A 17,610-nucleotide genomic window follows, 5' to 3' on the forward strand; every position below is an offset into this window, starting at 1 on the left:
TGAGGTGTTCTGTTCAGCCCAGCTTGTCTTAAACCCTGGACTTCCTTGACAGCATGTGCCTATGTGGCATCCATATGCTCCATCTGAACAATTTCAAATAGCTTGTGGATGCCAAATTAATACCAGCTGGAGGAATGTTTATTTTCATTACCCTGATGGCATCATATGACATCCACACGTTCATGACATCAAGAGCGTTTGCTAAATCTGACCCTCTTCTTGATCCTCTGTCTGCCGCTGTGTGTTTCAAATTGACTGCAACAGCCCTCAAATGTCTTTCTTACCTCTGGGCAAACAGGAAATAAGGCTTCGGTGGACATGACAACTCGAAGCTGTCCTCCGTGTCAGCTCATGCAGACCAGAGTGACAAGCTGACAAATTACGGGTCGAGCAGGGAGACATGCTGGGGCGTGAGAGTGAGACTGAGCCTCAGCACAGAAATAATGATCTGTGAATCTGAAACCTCTTCGGGATGATAGAGCAAGACTAAAATGAACACATCGCCTTTGCTGGCTTTTTAAAAGCATCGTATTTCCTTCTGAAATCCTGCAAACAGATTGAGGTACAGACAGAGGGAGTGTGAGCATCTGCATTGTGTTTTACTCTGTAGTTGGGTAAATGAGCCAGAGCTCAGTGCCAGAATAGAAACCCCAGGCTTTCATTCCAAACCACACAAGTCCTCCCTTCTGAATGAAACAAACCAGGTCTGTGATGAATTATACTGTTTTGGTATACCTATGTATCTATTTCTCTCTGTATTTTCTTATTTTTCTTTCCGGCTAGCTTTGTGCTATGTTTAAAGATTGATGGTTGCCAGGAGTACAGTCAACGTCAAAAATAATGGCACCCCTCAAGAAAATGACACATTATATATGGTGATATTTTGAGATTCTCTGTAAGACTTCATCTTTGTTGAATATGACTTGTAGAAACCTTATCATAACAGTAAAGGTTTCAAATGAACTTTATTTATAGTGTTAACAGTTAATTATTTTAACTCAACTTAGATGTACATTTTATTTGTTTAAAATTCCAGATTTTTCTACATTTTAAGTGACTTTACCGTCTTAAAGGTTAGGCTAATAGAGAGCATTTGTGTAAATTCATAAAAGCCAACACAGATTTCACTTGCATGTGTAAATATAGTTGATTAAATAAAAAAAACTGTGTAAACTGTGTGATTTGTTACATTTGTTTGGGAAGCCAAACAAACCAGGAACCATGGTGCTGACATGACAACATGCCCGCTGTGCCACCGCGTCACTCCTGCCAATTATTAACACCCCAGGCAATGACAAATTCTTGCAACTGACATCGGCTGAATAAAAAATGGTTTGGACTATTTGTTTGAGCTGCCAATCATTTTGAGACAATATAAAACAAGCTTCAACGATCAAGTGCTAAGTTCAATGTTGTTATGTGTATTTGATACATTCGTTTTCTTTTTATTGTAATAATGATTGAGGTTGACTATGTTGTATTAACTCCCTCTAGACAAATTTGTTAAGGGTTGTGGATGCAAAGTGAAAATAAATATGGCTGTCTGCCAAACCCCCAGACTAACAAGTCATTGAAGAAAACATCAGTGTCTCATCTGCAATCACTTCCTTCCCACACATATATCTCACCTACTAAATTTGAGTAAATACATGTTAGAACCTGTCAGTCCTTACTTTAATGTATTTGTATTCTCTGAAATGTTTTAGGTGAACTGTTACTACCATGGGGAGGTGAAGGGCTATCAACACTCCGACGTCATACTCAGCACCTGCACAGGACTCAGGTGAGGCACCAGAGCAATCCAAATCGATATTCATGGCATAAGCAGAATCCTACAAACACACACACAAAATATCAGCATTGTGTGATCTGATGCTGTGATACTGGTGAGTGATGGTATAAATAAATGTAGCTGCCAAAGAAACATGTAACCCAGGAGTATCTGTCTGAATCATAAAGATAAATTTAAATCAATGGAATGTATCCAGGAGTCATATTATCAGGAAAGATCTTCATATAACTAAGATCAGTTAGATTTGGAAAAACAAATATTGTAGTGATACACATTTTCACGCACATACACATACACACACACACAGGCATGCCGTAGAATGTTGCTTCAGAATTATTAGTATCATAATTCTGCTTGATAGCATCAGGAACATTATCCTGCAAACGGGTCCAAATTCTCTCCCTCAAAACCTGTCTCAAGCCACACAGTCTGTCTTCGAACCATGCAGCAGCACACACACACACACACACACACACACACACACACACACTTTCTCTAATAGTTTTCCCCTGACTGGATTTGTGTTCCTTGGCACTTCGGCCAAAACAAATTAGTGTTGATTTTGGTTGGCAGTATTGGTGTAAGTGTGGTTTACACAAGTGTTTATGTGGTCTAGTGTGCACTACGGGTTTATTAAGAGTCTCTCCTCTGCAAAGAAGCACGTCGCTTTAAATCACCCTGCAACTGTAAAGTGTGAGAAAAGCTTGTTGAAGCGAATCCCATAACCACTAAACATCGGGAATGGAGCTGAAAGTCCAGTTGTTTCAATAAAATATTCCCAAAACTGATGCTGTGTTCACCAGCGGTGCCTTGGATGTTAAAATAACCCACTTTCCAGACTGTTTTTAAGCTGTGGGAAAGTGGAAATGTCACTTCCCTGAAGAGCAGTCTGTACTATTTACACTTTAACCACTCTTTTAACACTTTACACTTCTTTGTCAACACAGGTTTCTTTCAGTCACTATAGTATCAACTTTCTTTTCTTTCAGAGGGCTGATCACACTGAAAGATAAAGTGTTGGTACTGGAGCCAGCACAGAAGCCCAACAGCACTCTACATCATATCTTTAGAGGAGAGCATCTTACCCTAAAGCAGGGGACATGTGGACACGGGCACAACATCTCACACACTGCAGCACTCTCAGACACTACAGAGAGCTTTTTCAGCTCACATGGCAACAGGGTAAGATAACCAGGACCAGGCAAATGTACCATGGTATTATATCCTTTAAAAAAGGGCACTGCTGTGAACTTATGGCATGCTTTCTAACACAAATTTGTATTACAGTTATATAATTATAAAACTGAAACCAGAGTATCTGCAGGCTGAATTGTGTGACTCATCATCTTTAATGATTTAAAGAATGGAAACATTGCTTCCAAAAATCTCAGTCAGAACACTGATCAATCAAAGTATCATTATTGTGCATAAAGTGATCCCGAGATCTTCCTTAAAACACAGAAAATACTCTTTCATGTGTACACACATTAAAGGTACATGTATATATCATGTGGCATATTCATGGCATCACTTATCTACAGTATCTTGTAGTAGTCTGTATATTCTATGTGACTTAACAAGGCTTATAGCAAATTCTCTACATGACAGAACAAAGTTAAAAAAACATGTCTGATTAGCAAAATAACCAATACCAAAACAGATATAAAGGTACAGAAATGACAGTTCATTCACTTGATCAAGCTAAAAATCTGCTGGATTTCTGTCTCTGTACATGGTTTTCCAGTTTTCCAGTTTGCTCTTGACATATTACGCTAATACTGTTTGACACATGGTGAACAAGTTTCCTTATAAGCATGCCTAATGTGACTTTTTTGTCGTTTTGTTCACTTCCTTCGCAGATGTCATGGTACTGTACTGGCTTCTGTCTTGCACCAGTGGTTTTGTTGAAATGTATTTGTGTGCTAAGAGCAGCGATCACAGTCGCTCTCAGTGTGAAGAGTATGACTGATGTACACATGCTTTTATATTCATTAAAGAAATCAAATACTGAAAACAAAGGGAAATGTTTGCTATACAAAATCAGGAAGCCAGCCAACTGTGTTTTTTCCTGTCAGGTACAAATCTCATCAATTATATAAAAACATTTTTTATATATAATAAAAAAACTAAAAACTTTTGATATTGCTGGTTCTATCAATTTAAATCCAGTGAGTTTGTGTTCTTAAAGTTTTTTTTATGGGCTTTATTAAAACCAAGAAAAATTAAACATTGCATAAAGATAATCTATAGTTGTATGAAGGGGATGAAGATCCCCAACCCTAACCTTTGCAGCATAATTTTGTATGAGACCATAATAAAAAAAATTATTTGCAGGGACTTGCATATAAATTATTGTGTAATTGCATCTACACAATAATTTATATGCAAGTCCCTGCAAATAATTTTTTTTTATTATGGTCTCATACAAAATTTAGTGCTTCAAAAACACTTATACAATATCCTCAAGAACTAGATCAACAATTCTTTCTAGCTATATTGTTAGTACAAAAAACAATTCTTTTTTAAAGCCCTTGTACTGAAGCTCTAACATAAACTGCAATACAAAGAGATGGCGGTCGAACAAAAACTTGGAAAAAAAGGTCCAATACAGTTTCAGAAAGCTGAATTAATTTAGAGTTATAATGGCGAACTCTGGTTTTAAGGTAAGAAAAAGTGCACTTGTGTTGTAAGAAAGTTTTTTGCATTATATTACATTTGTCTATATTATTACCTTTTTGTATATATATATATATATATATATATATATATATATATATATATATATTTTTTTTTACTTCCCTTCTCAATCTTTTTTTGCTTAGGCATTTCACTTTAAATTTTTCTCAATACATTCCACCTTTTTACTCCTCATTTCTTTTACTCTTTACTCTCTCTGCAGTACAAGAGACAAGCCCAGAGTAGCACTAAATATGTCGAACTGATCATCGTAGCAGACAACCGAGAGGTATGTAACTAAAAATACACTTTCATACATTTTCCTTAACCATAATGAACAAAAATTATGATGGTGACCTTTTTTTAGTCTAGTAAGAGAAAAACTTATTAAAATATTTAGGTTTTACAAAACATTGTTCGTTTTTTTTCTTGGCTGAAATCATGGGAATGCAGAAATGGTGTCACAACAAGGTCATGAGCGTATAACCCTAAGGTCCGAGTTGTACCTTATGAGCTTTTATTAGGGTGCTAAGTTGAGGAAAAGGCTGTTGAAGTGCAGCTGCTGATTATTTTGGTAAAAGAAGGGAGTTCATTCGTGTGGCTCAGTCCAGTGAAGGATTGTTTAAGTAGCACTTTAGTGTCATTAATCTGGACTATGACAGGAAACGACAACCTACAGCTGCAGCTACTTGACCCTTGTCTAATTTTTCTGTTTAAAATTGGACTTCATGTCCTCTAAAGGCAGTACTTGAAAATGATTTTTCACAAATTGGTTCCAGCTGAAACTATAAAAAGGTGTTACTTTGTCCCTGTGTGTTCTAAATACAAAGTTAGACCTATTGGTTCATTAGACCAGATTATTATAGGGTCCAAAGAGCTGCTTATAACTTAAAGTTGGAAAAATACTCATTTAAAATGTGCTTTGAAATGATAAATAAATACATAGAAAAGATTTTTTTTTCCAATCAAAGTGCACCAAAAAAACAGCCTTTGGAAAATATCTGGATTTTGTTACTTAATATTTCTTGTGTGTTGTGGGTCCAGTACATTTTCATTTCCAGATCTGATCTTAAAACTCAAAGTTAAGCACATCTGCAGGTGGTAGATGTCTTTTGTGGATATCAAATGTTTCCTGTTTGCTAACATTTCACCATTATCCCTTATAGCCAGTTCAAATCACCTAGAAATCAGAAGTCACAGACTCGGGTTGAAGCAAAGGCCAGAAAACACAAAGAATTCATAATTAAATGTAAGCCAGAAATAATGTACAACATTCTTAAACTTATCAAGTCTCACACACAACTAAGGCGTAAGTATCGTAGCAGTTAAATGTTGGTTTTATTTGCTACAATTACATACCCTTTTACTTTTCAGGTGTTTTGCACGCACACACACACTGTTCTGTTTCCTTCTCTCCTCTTATCCATTTAGTTGCTCACTGCAATCGAGGATACTTGTTAGTCAAACCATGCCCAGGTGTGGTGCTCCACCCTCCATTTACAAACTTGCAGTTTACCAAAAAAATCTGCAAGTGTACCCAATTTTATTTAGTGTATGTAGTTTTTGGGCACACTTGGACCTCTTACATTATTATGTCAATTTACAACACATCTCTGACTTCCCACTGTTCCAAGCAGAAAAAAAAAAAAAAACTTGCCCGCTGGCCTACTAATCATCCCCTCATATTAATTGGCTATATCACTCTATCTCCTCTCCACTAATATGCTGGTGTGTGGTGGGCGTTCTGGCGCAATATGGCTGCCGTCGCATCATCCAGGTGGATGCTGCACATTGGTGGTGGCTGAGGAGAATCCCCCCTTTCATATGTAAAGCGCTTTGAGTGCTGCAGAAAAGCGCCATATAAATGTAAATGTAATAATAATAATAATAATAATTGCAGGCTTCAAATATGGCTTCCATGGACTACAATACCCACACAGCCCCAGCTATCTCAGCCGTTTGTGCTGTTTAAGTAAAAGAAAGGTAGAGCTTAATTACTCAGGCTCAGCCTTGATAGATATATATATATATATATATATATATATATATATATATATATATATATATATATATATATATATATATATATATATATGTATGTATGTGCTGTTTAAGTAAAAGAAAATTATTGTAATCAACAAACCAAACCAACTTTTATTCACAACCAGTTCATGGACGTCTAAATGGTTCAAACATGAGACATGTTTGTGTTTAGAAAAGCTAATGCTTGAATACTGATGATGACACAGCAAGGGGAGTGTAGATATTGTGGCAGCTTCATGTGGGCCAGAGAAAGCACCCTTACATCCCCAATTTATTTTTATTTAGTTTAATTTATAAGCTGTAAGTTCATGAAATTTAACTAAATTTCTTCTTAAAGGAAAAAATCAGGTCCTTGAATTATTACATCATTTTAAGTGATAACTCAGCTGTTGATAATTATATGTTTAGTATTTTATATAGGAAACCCAAAATTAGTTAATAAAAAAAAGAAGGTTTTGGTGAAAGACTAATGTTTATTCCAAAATGTATAAGAACCCAGTATTCAGGTACATCACTGTAAATCAATGACAATGCATATCAAAGTATAACAGTAAAGAATTCTCGTCAGTCATACTTTGTTTAACCAAAGCAGAAAATTAGTAACCCCCAGGGACAGGACTTATGGAATTATAACCTAGATGTTTTTTCAATAGTCAGTGGGACTCCATTAGTTGTGCTGAAAAATGAAATGATGAATGTTACGCAAATCTTTCTTGGACCGACAATAGCAAACGAGACTTACAAGGTTCAGCAGTTTCTGATTAAAGTTACAACCCACGACTCACAACCCTAAGGGCAGTAATCATACAGAATGTGGAAGAAACGTTTCCATTCTTTGATTCTGTACAACATCTTTTATATTCCCTCGGCTGATGGCCCAAAATAAGCTCAGCATGTCCAATCTGCCAAAATATGAGAAAGAGCCTTAACATCTGTGCCGAAGTGGAGTTTGGAACTGGACACTGGAAAATTATTTGCCACATGTGACATGCCTCATTTGAGTAGAGTAAAACACGTATCTTTTTTATTTTAGTTTCAGAAACAGGGCAAAGATCTGGAGAAAGTGAAACAGAGGCTGGCTGAGATCGCCAACTATGTAGACAAGGTAAATCCAACCGAAATGCCAACACAGCATGTTGCTGTAATGTGCAATCTAAGACTGGAAGGACCAGAGCACTGCACAGCAACACATTTTTCCCCTTTCTAAAACACCTGCTTTTATTTATTTTATTTTTTATTATTTATCAAGTACTTTATTTTTAGGCTGTGCTTTAATACTTAATCCAGACATCATTGCTTATGAGCAGTTCAATGGCTTAATATTCAATGCACATATATGACTATAGATAAAACCAAGATGTGTTTTAAAAAGCCTGTAACACCTTGCTTTCTCTCGCTTCAGTTCTACAGAGCACTGAATATCCGTGTGGCACTAGTAGGCTTGGAGGTGTGGAGTGACTCAGACAAGTGTCCTGTCTCTCAGGACCCTTTCACTACACTGCACGAATTTCTGGACTGGAGGAAATTCAAGCTTTTACCACAGAGGCCACATGATAATGCCCAACTCATCAGGTCAGGAGACAAATCCTCATCTCCTGCCTCGTTCTTTACTCAGAGGACAGTGTAGTGCAAGCGCAAGTTAAAGATGTATACTGCACAATCTATAGTTATTGTAAGTTCAGTTTATTAAAGAAATCTAACGTAAAATTAAGCTGTAAAAGTGTACACTTTTCATTAGAAGATTATGGACATGTATAGCTCCACTCCTGGAGCCAGGTCTGGGGTGGTGTCTCAGATAAAATCATAATGCCCAGTGCCCCCTAAGCAAAAGGGCACTATGAAGCTATTTTCATGGGGAGGTGGATTGACAGTCAGGTGGCAGGAAAAGATGGAAAGTCTTAGAGGAATTATACACATTAGACAGAAAAACCAAGACCTGCTAAAGAGATTATATCTCATAGTTAGCTTGGGAAAATCTGGGGATTCCCCAGGTGGAGCTGGAGTCTGTGTCTGAGTAATGAGAAGCCTAGATTGAACTTTTCAGCCTGCTGCCACCATGACCCTCGGAAAGGGGAAACAAGAATTAATTCATTCATTATTAAATAAATGAATGAAACCTAGTAAGCTGAATTGTGCAAGAAAAAATTGCAATGCAATGCAAGAAATGCAATTATCAACCCTGAACATGTAATTAACCTGTGCATAGTTATAATGTAAATCTATGCTGAATTACAGTACTTCTGAATGGACAAGAATATAAGCGTTTTATTTACTTGTAAATCTCTGTCTGCAGTGGGGTGTATTTTCAGGGCACCACCATTGGCATGGCTCCCATCATGAGCATGTGTACAGCCGAGCAGTCTGGGGGCATCGTCATGGTGAGTGGCATTTCTGTCATTGATGAAGGATATAAATTTGTGATGCGTATGTATTAAATTATAAAGGAAGTACACAAAGTTTCTAGTGGAACTGAACTGAACTGTCAAACGAGGTTGATAATGTACATACAGTATTTATTTGCCTGACATTGCCTGGTCTTTTTCCAAAAGTCTGTGTAGATTTAGAAAAATGTTGCACAATATAGCTTACAATTTATCTTTTGGTCTTTTGTTTTGGTAGCCTATTCACTTTAGTCACCTCATCCACCTGTGTTATGAGATTATGTAATGCTTTCCTGTTAGGCATAGTTTTATTTATTTATTTTTTTTGTTTAATTTCTATCACCAAATTGCTACTTAGTTTATTTGTCTTTTTTTTTTACCATTCTATGTAAACTCTAGGGGATTTTGTGTATGAAAGTCTCAAAAATATAAGTTTTTTAAAAACGCTTAAAAACAGGGGGCAAAATGTAAAATTTAAAAAAAGGTTTTATGCATGAAGTGATTGTGGCATTTTGGTAGATTTTATATGCAAATGTTACTTTTATTAAAAATGTCAAAATCAGGTAATATTATGACATACGGTACATTTATATGATATAGAAAAGTCATTGGAATTGTACAGCACCAAAAACCCAATTAGTTTGTAATATTTTACAACTTTTTATTTTATGTTTAGCTGTTAATCGGCTTGTATTTCAATAATGAATATTCAGAAATTTGTTTAAATACAGTTTCCTACCTTGTGTACACATGTATAAGACATTATGGCCTGACTGTCCATAGATACTGCTCATAAATCACCTTAATGTATCGATTACAAAAGGCTCGGCTGTTACTTTCTAATGAGGCAGAACAAACAAACGGTTGGCTGGGGAAATGTCATATCCACCCAAGAGGAAGAAAACTTGCTGGTGGGAGTGATTACTGACGAGGATATGGCAGTGTAATAGAGCCCTCGCCCTGTTCTCACTTCAGATCTTTATTAGGCCATTAGGAGTTGGCAGCTCTAGAATGAAACTGCCATTCCAGATCAGGGCTGAAAAGTCTCTACAGGTTAGCTGAGGCTCTAGTCTGTTCTCAACTGACTGGCTTTTGCTTTGTCCACAAGCACAAACCTTGGCAGCATGATTAAAGTGTAGAGCATGCTCCAGTCTGCCTCCTCCATTACAGATCAGCCTGTTTCACTGCACACATCAGTCTTATTTCCCTTGCACAACTCCTGTTGCTGCCGGCAGGAAGTTCTGGCACTGGAGCGATTCTGGACTGTAGCGAGAACTGTTTTTACTTTTCCTAACATAAATAATTTAGGGGGAAAAAAAAATCATCTTTGGCAGTGCCAAAAGATATCAAATGTTTACATATTGTATGTTTTATACATTCATTCTTTCAGAGGATGCTTTCTATCATGTTCTGCAGACAAATTTCATGAGAAATGTTTTTAAAACATTGATTGACTGCATAAATGTGTGAGTGTGTGCGTGTGTGTGTGTGTGTGTGTGTGTGTGTGTGTGTGTGGTTTTATATCTCGGTCAGAACCAGATGTCCTTACAAGGATAGAAATATCTGATTCTGATCTTGTGAGGACATTCGGTTGATCCCTATAATTTCTGCATTAGTATCCAGAATAATGTTTGTTTACACTAAATTTTTTGGAAAAAGGCATCAAGGGACTTTTGTAGCCACACACAAACCAAAATAAAAGCCTTATGAAGTCCCTAAAGAGTTTTTTATAGTGGAGACTTTGCTTAATGGTGCATTTCATTTCAGCAGTGCAAAAATCTTGACTTATGCCTCTTTAATGGGTTTGTGAAAAAGTAATTACATAGGCTGGTAGTGCCTGCATTTTATCAATTAACGCCTTCATGTGAAACAACGCTTTGCTACTTTCAGCAAAAGGAAAACAAATGCATATGTAGAAATGCTAAGAATGTAATCTTAGGAGGGCAGCAGGAGTGTAATTGCCCCTAACCCCTTCTCTGTAGCAAACACAGACGAGTAATTGGGTTTACTCGCTTGGAAATATAAGTAATTGCTCTTAAAAACGCGTGTAACTACTTTGTTTTGTGCCATGCTGCGGAGACATTGATTTATCTGTAAACATGTGTAGAGGCAATTAATATTGACTCCTGCTTTATTATTCTCTCTCTTTAGTATTTTTTTGTCTCCCTCCGCCTCTCAGGACCACTCTGATAACCCTCTCGGTGCTGCAGTTACTTTGGCTCATGAGCTGGGACACAACTTTGGAATGAACCATGACACACCAGAGCGGGGGTGTGGGTGCAGGGTGACGGTGGACAGAGGTGGCTGCATCATGACTCCTTCAACTGGGTGAGTGCTTTTAAGATGTGCAACATAATCAGGTGTTAAATGATACATAAATACCTTGTCAAATTTTATTTAAAAACATTAAAAATACACACCAGCTGCGTCAGAGGTGCATTAGAGGCATGCAAAATCCAAGTCTGCACATGATACTAGTATTATGTATTGGTTTAATGTTTTATGAGCATTTTTTCACTTGTGTTTTTGACTCTGTTGAAATCTTAAACCCACATTTTCTATTTGCTGTTCAATAATATGCAATGATATCATGATTGTGCAACATGTGGTTGTGTAGCAAAATGGTTATACACTATGTTACTCGAGTGCATTTAATAAATAGCAGAGGTTGTGCGGTTTGGCTGAGGGGGAGGAAGGCATGGCTGGATTGAAGGATTTAGTTAGATCTCAAATTAGGCTTATTCTTATAATTATTAAACAGTTACTCATAAACATATACTCTTAATTGAACTAGAAGAGTTGAACTAATGCGAGCAAGCACGTAGCTGTGTCAAGAGGTCATAAGGCGACACTTGTGATGCTATGATTTAAATCACATACATAAAACAGGTCAGAGGTGTTTGTCTACAGGGATTTCTAATCTTAATTAATCGAAGATGGACAGGAAACACAAGTAAGAAAATACTATGGAGGCTTTAAAGGTGGTTCTCTTACATCATGGTTCAGCCTTGCTGCATGAAAGAACAAACACATACACACCCTTCAGAGAGTAATTAAAATAGCCCAAAGGGTCATCTGAGTAGAACTCCCAGCAACAGAGCATCTGGACATGAAAATCTGTAGGAGAAAGCCTGTGCTATCCTCAGTGACCTTCCCATGTGAGACTTAATCTGTTCCTCTGACATGACATTAAATACAGTCTCTAGTGTTACAGACCAGAATGCATAATAGACCATAAGAATAGACTCACAAATAGTGTCTACCCCAGAACAATGGGCCTCACTGCTGATATATAGGTTCTAGAGAGTTTAGGAATTCTACAAAATGCACAATTGCTGGTCATTTTTTTCAAACACAATGAACAGAATGTGAAATCAAATCAATGCTCATTATGAACAGTAAAATGTTTCAGCAAGCAGGGAAATTACATAAAACCCAGCCATTAGGGAGGCACAAGCCAGTGCACTCTTAGTGCCGGTCCCAAGCCCGGGTAAATGGGGAGGGTTGCGTTAGGAAGGGCATCCAGCGTAAAACATGTGCCAAATCAAATATGCGGATCACAAATGAGAATTTCATACCGGATCAGTCGAGGCCCGGGTTAACAACGACCGCCACAGGTATCGTTAGCCGACAAGGTACCGGTGGAAATTGGGCTACTGTTGGCCGAAGGAGGAGAAGGAGAGGAGGAAGACATCTACAGAGACGGCAGGGAAAGGAGCAGTGTAAAAGAGTGGAGGTTCGGGTTGGTACTTTAAATGTTGGTACTATGACTGGTAAAGGGAGAGAGATAGCTGATATGATGGAGAGGAGAAAGGTAGATATGTTGTATGAGACCAAGTGGAAAGGGAGTAAGGCCAGGAACACTGGAGGTGGGTTCAAACTGTTCTATCATGGTGTGGATGGAAAGAGAAATGGTGTAGGGGTGATTCTGAAGGAAGAGTACAGTAAGAGTGTAGTGGAGGTGAAGAGAGTTTCTGAAAGGGTGATGAACGTGAAGCTGGAAGTTGAAGGGTTGATGATAAATGTCATCAGTGCCTATGCTCCACAAGTTGGCTGTGAGATGGAGGAGAAGGATAGATTCTGGAGTGAATTAGATTAAGTGTTAGATGGTGTACCTAGGAAAGAACGATTGGTGATTGGGGCAGACTTTAATGGGCATGTAGGTGAAGGAACAGAGGTGATGAGGAGGTGATGGGTAGGTATGGTTTTAAGGAGAGGAATGTGGAAGGGCAGATGGTGGTAGATTTTGCTAAAAGGATGGAAATGGCAGTGGTGAACACTTATTTTAAGAAGAAGGAGGATCATAGGGTGGCGTATAAGAGTGGAGGAAGGTGCACACAGGTGGACTATGTGCTATGCAGGAGATGCAACCTGAAGGAGATTGGAGACTGTAAGGTGTTGGCAGGGGACAGTGTAGCTAGACAGCATCGGATGGTGGTCTGTAGGATGGTTTTGGAGGCAAAGAAGAAGAGGAGGAGAGTGAGGACTGAAAGAAGAATAAGATGGTGGAAACTGAAGGAGGAAGAGTGTAGTGTGAAGTTCGGGAAGAGGTCAGACAGGGGCTCGGTGGTGGTGAAGAGGTGTTGGATGATTGGGCAACTACTGCAGGAGTGATGAGGAGGCAGCTAGAAAAGTACTTGGTGTGACATCTGGAAATAGAAAGCAAGACAAGGAGACGTGGTGGTGGAATGAGGAAGTGCAGGAGAGCATAACGAGAAAGAGGTTGGCAAAACAGAAGTGGGATAGACAGAGTGATGAGAAAAGTAGGCAGGAGTACAAGGAGATCCGGCAGCAGGTAAAGAGGATGTGGCGAAAGCCAAGGAAAAGGCATATGAGGAGCTGTATGAGAGGTTGGACACTAAGGAAGGAGAAAAGGATTTATACCGATTGGCCAGACAGAGAGACAGAGCTGGGAAGGATGTACTGCAAGTTAGAGCAATAAAGGATGGAGAGGAAATGTGTTGACTAGTGAGGAGAGTGTGTTGAGAAGGTGGAGGGAGTATTTTGAGCAGCTGATGAATGAGGAAAATCAGAGAGAGAAGGTTGGATGATGTGGAGTTGGTGAAGCAGGATGTAGATAGGATTAGTAAGGGGGAAGTGAGAGCAGCGATTAAGAGAATGAAGAGTGGAAAGTCGGTTGGACCAGATGACATACCTGTAGAAACGTGGAGATGTTTAGGAGAGATGGCAGTGGGTTTTAACCAGATTGTTCAACAAGATTCTGGAAGGTGAGAGGATGCCTGAGAAATGGAGAAGGAGTGTGCTGGTACCGATCTTTAAGCATAAGGGAGATGTACAGACCTGCAGTAACTACAGGGGAATTAAGTTGATCAGTCACACCATGAAGTTATGGGAAAGAGTAGTGGAAGCCAGGCTGAGAGAAGAGGTGACCATCTGTTAGCAACAGTATGGTTTCATGCCAAGGAAGAGCAGCACAGATGCCTTATTTGCTTTGAGGATGTTGATGGAGAAGTATAGAGAAGGACAGAAGGAATTGCATTGTGTATTTGTGGATTTGGAGAAAGCGTATGACAGGGTGCCAAGAGAGGAGTTGTGGTATTGTATGAGGAAGTCAGGTGTGTCAGAGAAGTATGTGAGGGTGGTGCAGGACATGTATGAGGACAGTGTGACAGCAGTGAAGTGTGCAGTAGGAACGACAGACTGGTTCAGGGTGAAGGTTGGACTGCATCAAGGATCGGCCCTGAGCCCTTTTCTGTTTGCAGTGGTGAAGAACAGGTTGACGGACGAGGTCAGACAGGAGTCTCCCTGGACTATGATGTTTGCGGATGATATTGTGATTTGTGGTGAGAGTAGGAGCAGGTTGAGAAGAGCCTGGAGAGGTGGAGATATGCGCTGGAGAGAAGGGGAATGAAAGTCAGTAGGAGTAAGACAGAGTACATGTGTGTGAATGAGAGGAGAGCAGTGGGTGGTGCGGTTGCAGGAGAAGAGGTGGAGAAGGTGGAGGTTCAGGTACCTGGGGTCAACAGTGCAAAGTAATGGAGAGTGTGTTAGAAGTAAAGAAAAGAGTGCAGGCAGGGTGGAGTGGGTGGAGAAGAGTGACAGGAGTGATTTGTGATAGTAGGGTATCTGCAAGAATGAAAGGAAAGTTTATAGGACTGTGGTGAGACCTGCGATGTTGTATGGATTAGAGACAGTGGCATTGAGTAAAAGACAGGAGGTGGAGCTGGAGGTAGCAGAGCTGAAGATGTTGAGGTTTTCGTTGGGAGTGGCGAGGATGGACAAGATTAGAAATGAGTTTATTAGAGGGACAGCGCATGTAGGATGTTTTGGAGACAAGGTGAGGTAGGCGAGATTGAGATGTTTTGGATATGTGCAGAGGAGGGACATGAGTTATATTGGTAGAAGAATGCTGAGGATGGAGCCACCAGGTAGGAGGTAAAGAGGAAGGCCAAGGAGGAGGTTCATGGATGTGGTGAGGGAAGACATGCAGGTAGTTGGTGTGAAAGAGGCAGATGTAGAGGACAGGGTGGTATGGAGACGGATGATCTGCTGTGGCGACCCCTAATGGGAGCAGCCGAAAGAAAAAGAAGAAGCAGGGAAATTACAGAAACACTGTACACATGGTGGGTTGAGGAAAGTTGGTGTTCTTTATTGATTTTAATATTTCACTTTAATATAAAGATTTTTTTTTTCATTTCCTACAAAATAGATTATTAGACATAGCTGTAAAATTCACTAGCGCTGTGCTTTTTTTTTTTAGGGGAAAACAATATAGAAATGTTTGCATTTCTATAAAATGATTATAAAAAGGGTCCTGTTTTTAACAATTACTTTGGGAAATAAAAGGGCAGGTAATTTCATCAAGCTGGATCACACTTAATAGTTTCTGGTTTAGAGGATCGACAGCATCTCCAGGAAAGTATATACCCTTGAGCAACAACTGAAGACGTTCCTGATTTCATGTGATTTGTAGCATAGCCACTGGAAATACAAAGCTAAGACAGACAGACCGGGTAAGTTTGGCTGGACCTGTGCATCACAGGGAATGTAATGTGGGAATTAAAAGCTAGTCGGTGAAGTCAAATTATAAGAAAAACAATAGATTATTGACATTTTGCCAAAGACAGACCATTTTGTAATACAAATACAATGCTTTTTGCAAATATATGGAAGTCTTTCTGTTGTATGTAAAGTATATAGTATTCCCAGGTACCTGCAAATATTTTAGATTATGTTTGTGTAACTGGCATTTTCTAGCTGCAGGCTTTTAGCCGCAGTGTTTTGTCTTTATTTAGGAACAGTGAAAAATGTGTCCATTAATGGAAAAACAAGACCAAATGGAACTTGCCAAATAATTTCTGTATTTTATCAAAGGACTCGAGGCCGGAGAGAGGAGATATTTCACTGTGTCCCTGTTATTTCTCTCCTGTTACTGCTGGGTCAGGGAGTAAGAGGTGGTGTTGTTACATAATCATCCATTTTAAAGCAGGGAGCGCTGTCAGCAGAACCAAATGAATACTTGACCAACTTTAAGCTCTTTCCAATTCACTGTGTGGTGCAGCATAATCCTGTCACTAAGACATATGAAGGATGGCAGAAATCAGAGCTTAAGAAAGTATCTTTTGTGTTTAAATCTTTGATGCTTTTAATCTCGAAGTGAAATAGTGCAAGATAGACTGAGCACTGCTGTGGCTGCATGGTGGGGAAAAAGACTCTTTTATTTCCTTTTATTTAACTCTTATCAAAGTAAAGCCACAATGTTATTGTCACGGAATACCAAGCGTCGGAAAACGGGAGTAAAGGAGGGAGAAGTTATTGATCTTAACAGAGCAAACAAAAAAGTATCAGAGAAGGGAGTGCTGGAAATAATGAACTTAGTTGAAGCGAGGTTCTTGAGAAGGGTAGCAAGGAATACGGGAAACAGCGGGGAACGTGGGATCCATGGGAAGTCCAAGTGATCTGAGGTATGTATACTGTAGATCGGACAGCAAGTGAAGGGGAGTGGGATCTTTTAAAGTGTACTCGATAAAGAGGAAACAGGTGTAGGTGATTAGTAGGAGGGAGAGGCTGAGCGGGAGTGTTAAGCACTAGAGGGGGGAGTGGCTGGTGGTTCTCTGATGGTTATATTAACACATGATTTTGAAAGGGTGATATTTTAACAGTTTATTTTTTATGTAAATAAAATGCCTACTTGGTTAAATAATATGTGAAATAATATTTTATAATATTTTATAAAAAATAAAATAAAATAAATCAAATTAATGCAGTACACTTTTTATTATATTGATTAAATTGACTAATCAATTAAAATGGCACAAATTATTAAAATTGATTAAATAAAATCTAATAAATGGAAAAATTTAATTAAGTAGTTTGCATTTGTTAGACACCTATTTCGGTAACACATATGTGTGTGTTGGTCGCTCATACCAGATACCACAGCTTCTGTTTGCATCTCAGAGTTGTAGACTGATTCATCTTAAGTTAAGTACTTACCATATTTAAAGTGTTGCTGCAATTTCAGTTTTTGCTGCAATGTCAGATTTAAGCTGTACATTTTTTTTTTTTTTTTTGTATATTACAGTCATATTTCCTACAGAAACCAGTTCTTTTTAGAAGGTTCAAAGCTGGTTCAAAATTTTCTAAACAAAAACTGAAAAAAAAAAAAACTGAACAAAAACATTCTTTGTAAAAAGTTTTTCGTTCGAAATTTCCTGACAGTAACAAGTTAATTGAACGAAAAAAAGAGCTGTAGGG

At 38.6% G+C, this 17,610-nt stretch overlaps 1 protein-coding gene across 2 annotated transcripts in view; it reads left to right on the forward strand.

Annotated features, from left to right (window-relative positions):
* The window catches only part of LOC124388964 (disintegrin and metalloproteinase domain-containing protein 12-like), a 95,724-nt gene that overhangs the window by 51,017 nt on the left and 27,097 nt on the right, over positions 1-17,610 (forward strand). For both annotated transcript variants that reach the window (XR_006926493.1, XM_046854117.1), the window contains exons 5-11: positions 1,707-1,783; positions 2,782-2,974; positions 4,692-4,757; positions 7,545-7,616; positions 7,914-8,083; positions 8,805-8,889; positions 11,072-11,220. Coding sequence is in view for 1 of the 2 variants with exons in the window: in XM_046854117.1 (XP_046710073.1) it covers positions 1,707-1,783; positions 2,782-2,974; positions 4,692-4,757; positions 7,545-7,616; positions 7,914-8,083; positions 8,805-8,889; positions 11,072-11,220 (812 nt within the window). In the remaining variant the exon portion in view is untranslated. The remainder of the gene's footprint in view (positions 1-1,706; positions 1,784-2,781; positions 2,975-4,691; positions 4,758-7,544; positions 7,617-7,913; positions 8,084-8,804; positions 8,890-11,071; positions 11,221-17,610) is intronic.

The sequence above is a fragment of the Silurus meridionalis genome, chromosome 7 (genome assembly GCF_014805685.1).
Source record: "Silurus meridionalis isolate SWU-2019-XX chromosome 7, ASM1480568v1, whole genome shotgun sequence".
Lineage (NCBI taxonomy): Eukaryota > Metazoa > Chordata > Actinopteri > Siluriformes > Siluridae > Silurus > Silurus meridionalis.